The 13,011-nt window shown below is 38.4% G+C and overlaps 1 protein-coding gene across 4 annotated transcripts in view; it reads right to left on the bottom strand.

Moving 5' to 3' along the window:
* ZNF143 (zinc finger protein 143) overlaps window positions 1-13,011 on the bottom strand; it is a 60,593-nt gene that overhangs the window by 37,895 nt on the left and 9,687 nt on the right. Inside the window, exons 2-7 of one of the 4 annotated variants that reach the window (XM_005689707.3) lie at window positions 4,499-4,617; window positions 4,051-4,143; window positions 3,126-3,209; window positions 2,521-2,601; window positions 1,066-1,262; window positions 197-271 (exon numbers count right to left, since the gene is read on the bottom strand). In XM_005689707.3, coding sequence (XP_005689764.1) covers window positions 197-271; window positions 1,066-1,262; window positions 2,521-2,601; window positions 3,126-3,209; window positions 4,051-4,143; window positions 4,499-4,610 — 642 coding nt within the window. In that variant the 5' untranslated portion in view covers window positions 4,611-4,617. Of the gene's footprint in view, window positions 1-196; window positions 272-1,065; window positions 1,263-2,520; window positions 2,605-3,125; window positions 3,210-4,050; window positions 4,144-4,498; window positions 4,618-13,011 lie in introns of all 4 variants that reach the window. The other 3 variants (XM_005689706.3, XM_005689704.3, XM_005689705.3) reach the window with 3 other exon arrangements.

Below are 13,011 nucleotides of genomic sequence, written 5' to 3'. Positions count from 1 at the left end.
GCCACTTTCAACCAGATCATGAATTCTGAGACCTGAGGTAGCTGGAGAAAGCTGTTGCCAAAGGCACACTGTTTTTCTGAACTGGTAAAAATTTCTCTAAAGAGGTAGTAAGTTTCCAGTTCTTGCTTTCATCCCTAGAAGGGTCCAGAAATACTAAGAGAAAGAGATTCAAATATAAAAAAGTAGCCTTACACACCTGCATTTTTTTCTCTTGCTCATTTTCTCCGATTATTCCTGAACCTGTTACACCTTCACTTCCATCAATGGACACCTGTAAGAATAAAATAAAGTTAAAAAATTTTTTACATACTGATAACTGTTTAGGCTGGGAGATAAGTACACAGGGATTCTTGTTTATTTTTTGCGTATGTTTGAAAATTTTCATGATAAAAATAAGGGGGGACTTTTAAACTATATAAATGATATAATTTCAATGCAGGGAGAAAATCACAGCCCCTCTGATGTAAAACTTAAGATGTTCCTTCACCTTTTCCAATCTCTAATGTCTACTTCATAATTCATAAGCAATTCCATCTATATACCTCATTGTTTCTTTTATGGCACTCATCCTTGAAGTTTTGTGTGTGTGAATTACCTGCTACCCATTTCCCTTCTATAAGCTCTTACTTCATTCCTTTATTTTTATTCAAATCTTTCTTTCTACCCTTCACTTCTTTTAGGATAAATGCTGACCTTCTCTTTGATGCTGTCTCATTTTGACTTTGAGATTTCTAGTTTTTTATTTTTTTTCCTTTAAAGACAGATAAAAAAGCTGAAGCTCTAGTACTCTGGCCACTTGATATGAAGAGTCAACTCACTGGAAAAGATCCTGATGCTGGGAAAAATTGAGGGCAGGAGGAGAAAGGGGCAACAGAGGATGAAATGGTTGGATGGCATCACCCACTCAATGAACATGAGTTTGAGCAAACTCCAGGAGATGGTGAAGGACGGTGAAGCCTGATGTGCTGCAGTCCAGGGGGTTGCAGAATTGGACATGACTTGGTGACTGAACAACAACAAAAGCAGCTCTACCTGGGATGTTCTTGACATTGTAAAATGCTATACCTTTGCTGCGTACTGTTCCAAAGCACTGATGGTGTCGGGGTCAATGGCGGCATCCCCAGTGTGCAGACCTGCCACTGTCCCATCAGCTTGAATTGCCAAGATGGTGTCAGACTGTGGGACTTGCACTGCATGGTGGATGTAAGCTGTGGTGCCATCTTCCAACTGAACTGCCTGTAATGCACTCTGGTCATAACTATCTGAGGGAGTGGAAGAGAATGGCATTAAATTAAAGGTAGTGTGATAAACAATTACATGTTTAAAGGAAGCAGGGAATGAAGTTTTATTGAACAGCTACTATGAGCAGGGCCCATGTGCTTTATGTGTGTATTTTACTCAATCTTCACAATTATTCTCTAAGGTGGGTATACTTATCACCCTATTGTACAAATGGCAAACTGAGGCTTGAGGAAGTAAAGATACTTTCTTAAGACCCAAGAAATAAAAAACTAACAATTAACAGTCAAAAGCATTATGCAGAGAAACTAGGATCTGAACTTATGTCAGTATGACTCCATGTTTTTTTTTTCCCTCTAAATAACTGTACCAAGATGCGCACAGCATTGTTAAATAATAAATCTAGCCAATTACAGTGAACCTGTGATCAACTTCCACTGCTAAAGAAAAAAAAGTCAGTTTACTTTTCCTCAACTTTAATAAATTTACTTACAAATTAAAATATTCAAAATTTTTAAAAGTTTTTTTCTTTGGTTTCACAACTAAACAATCTTTTAAAACATTAACAATCATTCTATAATAAAATATTTTATAAAATAATAACAATAATATTTATTGAGCATTTACTTGGTGACAAATATTGTTCCAAGTGCTTTAGATGTTTGTATATTTTGTCTTTACAACTACCCTATGATGGGGATGTACGTTATAATTTTCATTTCAGATGATGAAACTGAAGTACAAGAAGGGTAAATAATTTGCTCAAGGGCACACAGCTAAAAGACAGCAGATCCTTACTGGAACCCAGAGAGTCTGGCTGCAGAGCTGTGCTCATTGCTCCTATGCATTTCACCTCAATCCCCTGATCTCCCCTACACAAAGTTAATACTCATGAACATTTTGCCATATTTACTTCAGATAGTTTTAAAATTTTTATTTAGTTTTAAGGGCCAACCCAAGGGGCAAAGGACCTTGCTAAAGACAGTACATTTAGAAGGAAAAAGAATCCATAATTTAGCTTTCAAATGTTTTAATTTCATATTTTAAAAGCAGCCTCTATTTGAAGTTTTCCCAGGAATCAGGGTTTTGCTAGTCCGAACTGCTACTGGACAACTTAAATTATTATGAGAGTTTTATTAGACCGTGCCAAAATCTGCCATCTTATATTTGAGAGAAGAATTCTTCTTTTACATAACACCATTTCAGCAACTAAATAAAGGTCTTATTTTTCCCACACCCCACTTCTGCCTTGTTTTATTCAAATGTTCAGAGCTAATTTACCTTTGGAGGTATGGTGAATAAATGCTGTAGTTCCATCTTCTAACTGCACTGCTTGCCCATCTTCTAAACGCAAACTGTCCCCTGCTCAAAAACAATGCTTACATTTAGATCCCATGTTATCCAAGTATATGCTGATAACTCAGCAGCAAGAGTCAATAAACCGTTAAACACATCATACAAACCTACGCTTGCTTTAAGGATCCTTGAATATAAATAATTTCAGCAAAGCTGCTCTGAATAAGTGTTTAAAGGTAAAAAGATATTTACAATACCTGAGGAATATACACCAGGGGATAAGGAGAATTGAAAGAAGGGAAAAGAAAGAAGAAAATAAGAAGACATGTAGCATTTAGCTCAAATAATAGGAATATTCACTTAAAACTGTTGCCCATTTATCTCCAGAGTACAGTCTAGTAACTTCTATTTTGTCTGAGAGAAAGTCTCAAGTTAAAATAGTCTTTAGATCCTCTCTTTGACATCTACCCATCTCTCCTTTCAGAAGGAGGACTAGAGATCAGGACCAAGTTAAAGTAGTAAGAGGCAGCTGGAGGCAGAAAATACTGAAGTTTGAGAATCAGGAAGGTGAGTGAGTATCAAATACTTACTAGTTTTAGGTATGGGTACATGTTGAACATAGGCAGCAGAACCATCCTCCAACTGAATGACCTGACCATCTATGAGTTTTCCATCTAGAAACAAAAGATTAAAGCCAATAAATTAGCACAAGCAAAAAATTTAAACTTCATACAATTTCAAAATGATATCAACTATAAAAACATACACTACTTAAGATCATGTTCATCTTGCTTCTTTCCTCAAATGTTCTGAGGCAATTCAATAACACATCCAGTGATCCTACAGAAAGCAGAAAAGCCTCCCTCAGCCATCCTTCCTCCCCTCCAATTTTCAATTAGTTCAAGAGGAAGAGTGGCTCATCATAGCAAGCTACATGAGTCAAACCTCCATATACCTTTCAGAACCACTTAGGAATAGGGACCCTGACAACAGCAAAGCTGAAACTGGGAAGATAGAAAGATATATCAGTGCATGCAAGGCTAGTTGTCATTCTTATCCTTGGGGGCTACAAGTCCCTTGATTATGCATACATATGCTCAGCAGGTTTCCAAAAAAAACAAGAAATTTGAGAACTAGGCTATTTCTTGGCGCAAAGTAAACACTGATTTAGAAACAATGTTATAAAAGCAAAACCAAATGTCTATTTCTATGCATATTTTGTAAAAACATTAAATCGTAATTTAAAGTGATAAAGGTCTTACTGATAATAGGTCAAGGACACTAACCCCCTCTCCTTTTCCTCACTACTTCTGATAGAGTATGTTCCAAATATCTCAAAAGGTTTCCTCAAATTATCAAAACAAAATTTAAATTAAACTGAAATGACTTAAAATTACCACATGCAATATACAGTGTCTTTAGGAGGGGTTAGGAAAAAGTATAATTGCTAGGTATTCCAACTCTGAGGTTATGAATTGCTAGTAATAACCAATGGGCTGTGTATGAAGCACATACCTTTAGAATTGTGCTGTATATAAGCAGTAGAACCATCAGCAAGTGTTACTGCTTGTAGGCTTACACCTTCCATGTTTTCTAAATTGTCACCATCTATTACAAAACGAAAGTTATTTTCTTTAAATAACTATCATATGTGCATGCTGTTTTAAGTTTTTTAAGTAAAAATGAATCAAAAGGCAGACTGCTTAACTTAGACTCAAGTGGACTTTCTTAAATCATTTACAAAAAAATATTTCTACACCCTACTGTACCCAGCATCCACACCAAGATAAAAATGCTCATAAAAAGGCTTAGCTTTGCGTTGCCTTTAGCTAAGGGAGGAGGAACAAAGTAATTATAGTTGTGAGTTTCCATTTTCCCTTAAGATAAATATTTCCAAACCCACACGATCCCTTAAGATAAATATTTCCAAACCCACACGATCCCTTCAAATGAAACTGCTCACCTGCCACAGTTACTGCCTCTGTCAGGCACAGGGTAACATGTTGAGCCTCCATTCCTCCTCCAGGAAACTCTGTCATTCCCTGAGAATCTCGATTTATCTGGGCTAACAACATTTTCTACCTTGAAGAAAAATGCAGGCATTGAGAACAAAAAACAATGTATTTATAAAATAAAATCTACAGAGAATATTTATGAACTATAAAAACCTACTAAGGAAGTTAAGAGTGTTTTGAAATAAGCTGAAATTTCACTTAATATGCAGGGTAAGAGTATTAGCCCAAAGTCCAGAGCATGCTTTTAATAATTCATCAGAAAATTACTGAGCACACTGACAAGTCTTGCCCATCAGTTCTGTACCATGTCTAAAATTCCTGTAATTAACATTCTTTGGGTTTAACATGGCTGAATATTCCTACTTAGAATCCATGAATGTACTGAGTCCATTCTGTTGACATTCTTCAGAAATCTATCCTGAATCTGGCCACTTCTCACAAGCTTCACCATTACCTCCCTGATCCAAGCCACTACCATTTTACCCTGAGATGTTACTGCAACAGCACAGTAATTGGTCTCCCTGCTTCTACTGCGACCTCCTTCACAGTCTCCTATCAACACAGCAATCAGACTGCCCTTTTTGAAGGGAAAAGTTAGATCTTATCTCTCTTCTCAAAACTCTCTGATGATTTCTCATCAAAGTAAAGTCAAAAGTCCTTATGCTAGCCTGTGAGGCCAATGGTCTTGCCCCCACTTTCTACTGCTCTACGTCTCATTCATTCCATTTCAGCCACGCTGGTGCCCTTGCTTTCCTTCTAACATAGTGGATGCTCTGCTGCCTCAGGACCTTTACATTTGATGTTCCTTCTGCTTGAAACAGTCTTCCTGGTATTTTCATTATTACTCTCTCGTCTTCTTCCAGTCTTGTTCAATGGCACCTCCATGAGAGCTTCCTTATTTACCTCACTGCAAACTGTATCACAAACCCTCAATGATGATACACTCTATCCTTCTTCCTTCCTTTATACTTCCGCACAGTACTAATAAATGGACATTACATGTATTTACTTATTTTGTTTGTTTCTTATCTATTTCTCCCTCTACTAAAATGGACAGGGATTTTTATCTGCTCTCCTGACTAAAGTGCCTACAAAGTACCTGGCACATAGTACACAATAGGTGCCGAATAAGTGGATGCATGAATGGCTCTTTAACCAATCTTCACCATAACCCCGTCTCCCTTTTCCCACCTCCGGGTCTCATAACTTCTGTGGGCCTTGAGTTGTCTCTAACAGAAGTTGGGATAATTTAGCTGCTTTAAGCCAGGGAACTGGACCAGAGCATCTCTTGAGGACCTTTTCAGATCTAAAGATCTAATTTCAGATGTCAATATTTAAAAGGGAAATATACAGATATTAGTAATATTTTACCATTATATTTATGTTTAGGACCAGAAGATTTTCATTTTTATAAACACTATAAACTGTACCTTCTTTGGATTAAAGCCAAAGACTATGGTTTAGACTCACAGAAAGCCAGTCAAGGGCTGACTTCTCAGGGATTCCTGAAGTATTTATAATCTATATCTGTTTATAAAGCACATGGAAACTTCAATTACTTCCTTGCTACTTCTAAGGACTAACAGAGAAGCCTTAAAGTAATAATGGTACTCTGCTCCCTGAGTTTAAGACTGGGACAGGCTCATTTTCAGAACAAGTACTGTCACTATATAACAGAAATAAGACAAGGAAAGAAGGGAAAGCACCTATAAAAATGTAGTAAGTACTGCATGATTTTTACAGTACACATCTAGAAAGAGAATTTTGAAAAAGGCAGATTACAAGTTAATTTGGGTCATAACATCAAAAAATGTCCATTTGACCATAACTCAAGCATTTGTCCTTTTCAATTATTTATAATCTCCAAATAACTACATCAACAGGTAACCGATAAAGTTCTTTCTTGTCTGAAGGCTGGTCAAGTGTTAAATTTCTTTAGGAAGGCTTCAGCACCTATAGTTTCTATCCTAATTGAAAAAAATCTACATTAATTCAGAGATGAAGAGTCAGCTGATTCCTGGACACAAATTGCTGGCAAATACACTTGGTGGTAAAGGATTCAAAGAGATCAAATGTGCACTACAACTGCCAGAGGTAATAAGTGATGTCAGGTCACAGCCCATCTTATTCTCAAAAAGACTCCATGATACAACTAACTTCCTTTGTTAGATAATGATCAAGTGGGGGAAAATATGATAGTGAATAAATGAAATAAGCTAGAGTTAAAACACTCTACAGTTACTCAACACCATATTCACATTCATGGTGTGATTGTGCATCAACATTTTCAGATAGCGTGTAAATAGGCATGTAAGAAGGGCTTCCCAGGTGGCTTGGTGGTAAAGAATCCACTTACCAATGCAGGAGACGTGGGCTTGATCCCTAGGCTGGCAAGATTCCCTGGGGAAGAAAATGGCAACCCACTCCAGTATTCTTGCCCAGGAAATCCCGTGGACAGAGGAGCCTGGCAGGGTTGCAAAGAGTTGGGCACAACTGAGCACGCATACACAAGCATGTGAGATACACACGATATCTTCAGAAAGAGCCACCTTGTGAAAGGTAGTCAATTTCCTGTGCTTTAATAATGAAACATGGACCGAAATCAGACACAGGGAGGCTGTGATGGGGCACAAGAGGAATCTCAAAGGAAGACATACGTAAAGTAATAAGCTCCTGCCTTTCTGAAAGATGATGATGAATATTGCCATAAGAAAAGAGAGAAAAAAAAAAAAACACATTTATGAAGTGCAGCAAATGTTATATCCAGAATAAAGAATTTCTACAACTCAACATCAAAAAACAATAACCCAAATAAATACTGGACAAAGGACTTAATAGAAATTTCTTCAAAGAAATAAATGGCCAACAAAGATGAAAATATGTTCAATATCACTAATCGTCGAGGAAACGCAAATCAAAACCATGACTAGATATCACCTCACGCCTATAAGAATGTCCACTACCAAAACAAAAGATAAGTTTGGCGAGGACATGAAGAAATTAGAACCTCTGAGCACTACTGGTGCAGAGAAGGCAACGGCACCCCACTCGATTACTTTTGCCTGGAAAATCCCATGGATGGAGGAGCCTGGTGGGCTACAGTCCATGGGGTCGCACAGAGTCGGACATGACTGAAGCGACTTAGCAGCAGCAGCAGCAGCACTTTGGTGGGAATGCAGAATGGTGCACACGTGAATGCTCAGTCATGCACGCTTGTCACAGTACACTTTAATTACCTGTTTTTCTCCAGAGTGGAAGCAGTGTATTTACAGCATGAGCACATGTGCTCAGGCTCTTCAGTTGTGTCTGACTCTTTGAGACCCTATGGATTGTAGCCTGCCAGGCACCTTTGTCCATGGGATTCTCCAGACAAGAATGCTGGGGTAGACTGCCATTACCTACTCCAGGGGATCTTCCCGACCCAGGAATCAAACCCAAGTTTCTGGCATCTCCTGCACGGGCAGGCAGATTCTTTACTATTAGCAGCTGCTATTAAAAACAGTATGGAGGAAATTCCCTAGCAGTCCAGTGGTTGGGACACTGCTTTCACCGCCAAAGGCACAGGTTCAATCCCTGGTCAGGGAACTAAGATTGCCACTCCATAAAAAAAATAATAATAATAATGAAATAAGATAAAAACAACAACAACAAACAAACAAAAAACACTGTTACTCCACAAGCTGAGTGGCACGGCCAAACAAATTAAAACAAAATAAATCAGTATGGAGATTCCTCAAAAAGTTACAAATAGAATTTTGCCATATGATCGAGCAATCCCACTTCTGGGCATATATCCAAAGGGATTAAAAACAGACTCTCAGGAACTTCTCTGGTGGTGCAGCTGTTAAGAATCTGTCTGCCAATGCATGGGACAAGGGTTTGATCTCTGGTCTGGGAAGATCCCACATGTGGTGGAGCAACTAAGCCGGTGCTCCACAACTACTGAGCCTGTGCTCTAGAGCCTGGGAGCCCCAACTGCTGAGCCCACGTGCCCCAACTGCTGAAGCCCAAGCACCCTAGAGCCACGCTCCACCACAAGAGAAGCCACCGCAACGCGGAGCCACACAACGCAACTAGAGAGTAGCCCCCACTCATTGCAACTCGAGAAGAGCCCTCATAACAACGAAGACCCAGTACAACCAAAAATAAAACAATAAAGATAATCATGCTTCCCACATTAAAGAAAATTAGTAGTTAAATACTAGCTGACTTCATTCCCTAAAAAAAAAAATCAGTTTCCTCAGTGGTTTGAGTCTACATCAGATCAATATTTTAAAATGTGAAGCCCTTAGATATCTCAAATTTGGTGTAAAATTGTGAGATACAATTATCGTGAATTATTATGAAAATATAAATCTTAATGGTTCAGGTATAAGAGTAAGGACTTCAACTACAAGTAATCTTTATCGTAGTAAGAAATGATATAAAAAGAAATCTAGATTAACAAATCCTAAAGACTTTTTGCATGAAGCTACAGAAACCAGACTCATGTGAAAAGACCCTGATGCTGGGAAAGATTGAAGGCAGGAGGAGAGGGGACGACAGAGGATGAGATGGTTGGATGGCATCACCGACTCAACAGACATGAATTTGCGTAAACTCTGGGAGTTGGCCATGGACCAGGGAGGCCTAGTGTGCTGCAGACCATGGGTTCACAAACAGTCAGACACGACTGAGCGACTGAACTAACAAAAACCAGACCTTCAGAAATTGTCAAACTCCAGTTCTAACCTCAGGCTGGTTCCACCTACACACTTTCTATTACCTGGTCTCAATTACAAATTTTCCTTATAAATTCACTAATATACAAAGTGCTTCTTCATTTAAGCATGGTCGTTTGTGCTGCATTTAATGACATCTCCTACCCTGGAATGAGGAATTTCTTAGTATAGCAACATAAAAATAGTCGGCTATTCTGTAACTTTGTAGTTTGCTGATTTAGTTACACTGCTTTGATTAAACTTTGTGGAAAACTGTCTTTAAATCTCTTCAGTTTTATTTAAATATTAATACACCCAGGGAGTAAGCATGTTCCATGAATGCAATGTAAAGAACATGCTAATAAATGAGGTAGTTCTCACAGGCTGTACAGAATGCTAAAGGGTAAAATGGAGGGACAGAGTTAATAATACCAATTTTAAAGAACTAGGATATTCTAGTGCGTGGGTAAAATGTTGAAATGTGAAGGCTTTACCAAGTTCCAGAAACATTCAGAAATGAAAGATTTACACAGACTGGCAGGAAGTTGGGATGAGGCCTGGAGAGGTAAAACTAAACTATGTGTGAGAAAAAGCTGTGAGAACAGAGACAAGAATTTAGAAATGGACACCTAGGTCTAGTCATCAGAAACACCAATGTTGGCAATGGTCTGTCTGTTCTTAACTGAACCACTGATATGAAAAAGAACCTAAAAAAAAAATCTCTCTCGAACCTCAACAATGCGGTACTAACAGCAGAGCTTGATAAGGGCATTCCTGCATAGTTCAGTTTACTAAGCATGCCCTGGCCTGCCTGCACTGAGTCTAGGGAGTTTGAGGAGTGTAAGTAGCAGGAGAGAGGTTCTGATATATTCAAACTCCACTTCTGACTGTGATCCTGCATTGTACTTTATTTCCCTCAAGATAAACACTGTTTGTGTTAATATTTTATTATCCAAATTGCTCATCTTGTCATGTAAGGGAAGCAAAACATTGTGAGACAATTATGAAAATTACAGAGCACTCCTGACATACAACTGCAACAAAATAGATCCTCTGTACAAAGAGTACATGAACTAGGTAGTAAAAACACACATCTCTAGTCAGAAATAACTTTGTATAAGTCTCATATTTACAAAGCATTTTTCAGATCGAAAAACTTATTTGATGGAATAGTCCTGAAGGGACATGAAAGTTCTTGGGCTCTTCCAGCCTCTTCTGAATCCCCAAACCTGTCCCGAAAACTTACATTTCTTTGTTTCCTCATGGAAACTATTTAAATATTTTCCATTTGTCTCAAACCTCCATCCCCTCTTCTGCTATCCCCCCACTCTTCTCCTTCAGGACTTTAATTAATCAGTTCTCAATTTCACAGAAAATAAGTCATCAAAGGAATTATCTGCCAATAAACCTCACTTCACTGCATTTCTGCATGTTTCTTCCTTCTCTCCTACCATATTACTTTCCTATAAGGTAAGACCAATTCTTCAACATGTACTCTCCATTTCATTTGTCTTTCCTCCACAGGGATTTCATGGACCTCTTCTGTGAACAACTTCCCTCTCTCCCCCAGTTTCTTCCCAACAATAACTTAAAAAACACAACAAAAACAAAACAAAACAAAAAAACTCACCTCTGACTCAGCTACTTGTTATCTCTTTCCTATCACAGCTAGATTTCCTTAACAGTTGTTACTAACAATGCCTCCTGATTTCCCATTGCCATCCATCTAATTTCGGTCCTTAAGAACAGAAACTCTCTGGTTGGTCACTGATCTCCATTTTAATATGAAGTTCAATGGCCATTCCTAGGCATGAATCAGAAATGAAAATATTCATCCATCCACAAAGAGATTTATACAAGAATGTCCATAGCAGCTTTATTCATAATAGTTCCAAGCTAGAATGAACTCAAATAAAAGAAAGGATTAAAAACAAAGTAGTGATAAATTCATACAATAGATTATTACCTAGCAATAAAGAGAAACAAACTATCAGTTCAGTTCAGTCACTCAGTCCTGTCAGACTCTTTGCGACCCCATGAATCACAGCATGCCAGGCCTCCCTGTCCATCACCAACTCCTGGAGTTTGGTTGGAGTTTACCCAAACTCATGTCCATTGAGTCAGTGATGCCTTCCAGCCATCTCATCCTCTCTCGTCCCCTTCTTCTCCTGCCCACAATCCCTCCCAGCATGAGGGTCTTTTCTAATGAGTCAACTCTTCGCATGAGGTGGCCGAAGTATTGGAGTTTCAGCTTCAGCATCAGTCCTTCCAATGAACACCAGGGCTGATCTCCTTTAGGATGGACTGGTTGGATCTCCTTGCAGTCCAAGGGACTCTCAAGAGTCTTCTCCAACACCACAGTTCAAACGCATCAATTTTTCGGAGCTCAGCTTTCTTCACAGTCCAACTCTCATATCCATACATGACCACTGGAAAAACCATAGCCTTGACTAGACGGACCTTTGTTGGCAAAGTAATGTCTGCTTTTGAATATGCTATCTAGTTTGATCATAACTTTCATTCCAAGGAGTAAGCATCTTTTAATTTCATGGCTGCAATCACCATCTGCAGTGACCTTGGAGCCCCCAAAAATAAAGTCTGACACTGTTTCTCCATCTATTTCCCATGAAGTGATGGGACCAGATGCCATGATCTTAGGTTCTGAATGTTAAGCTTTAAGCCAACTTTTTCACTCTCCTCTTTCACTTTCATCAAGAGGCTTTTTAGCTCCTCTTCACTTTCTGCCATAAGGGTGGTGTCATCTGCATATCTGAGGTTATTGATATTTCTCCCAGCAGTCTTGATTCCAGCTTGTGTTTCTTCCAGTCCAGCGTTTCTCATGATGTACTCTGCATATAAGTTAAATAAACAGGGTGACAATATACAGCCTTGACGTACTCCTTTTCCTATTTGGAACCAGTCTGTTGTTCCATGTCCAGTTCTAACTGTTGCTTCCTGATCTGCATACACGTTTCTCAAAAGGCAGGTCAGGTGGTCTGGTATTCTCATCTCTTGAAGAATTTTCCACAGTTTATTGTGATCCACACAGTCAAAGGCTTTGGCATAGTCAATAAAGCAGAAATAGATGTTTTTCTGGAACTCTTTTGCTTTTTTGATGATCCAGCAGATGTTGGCAATTTGATCTCTGGTTCCTCTGCCTTTTCTAAAACCAGCTTGAACATCTGGAAGTTCACGGTTCACATATTGCTGAAGCCTGGCTTGGAGAATTTTGAGCATTACTTTACTAGCATGAGAGATGAGTGCAATTGTACGGTAGTTTGAGCATTCTTTGGCATCACAAACTATATACACATACATAACAGTGTATAACAATAACAGTGAGGAATCTCAAAATTATTATGCTGAGGGAAGTAAGATGACACAGAGCAATACATATTGTATTATTCCATTAATACAACTTCCCAGAACACCAAAATTAATCTACAGTGTTAGAATAAAATGTGATTGCAAGGTTAGGGGACTGATTGGAAAGGGGAACAAGGGAATTTTCTATGGTGATGGATATGTCCTATTATCTTTTGAGTGATGATCATCTGGACGTATACAATTGCCAAAACTCTTCAAATTGAACATAGATGATTGTACCCCAAATTTTCAAGAAGTTTTTTTAAATGACCAGCCATTATAATATTGATAGTTAAACATTAAAAAAGTGTGATGGATACTTTTGTCTTTGATACCACTGACCTTTATCTCTTTCTTAGAATATTCTCTTGCTTTGGCATCTATGATATCTACAT

This window comes from Capra hircus, chromosome 15 (assembly GCF_001704415.2).
Source record: "Capra hircus breed San Clemente chromosome 15, ASM170441v1, whole genome shotgun sequence".
Classification (NCBI taxonomy): Eukaryota; Metazoa; Chordata; class Mammalia; order Artiodactyla; family Bovidae; genus Capra; species Capra hircus.
This window is presented reverse-complemented; position numbering and strand designations above follow the sequence as displayed.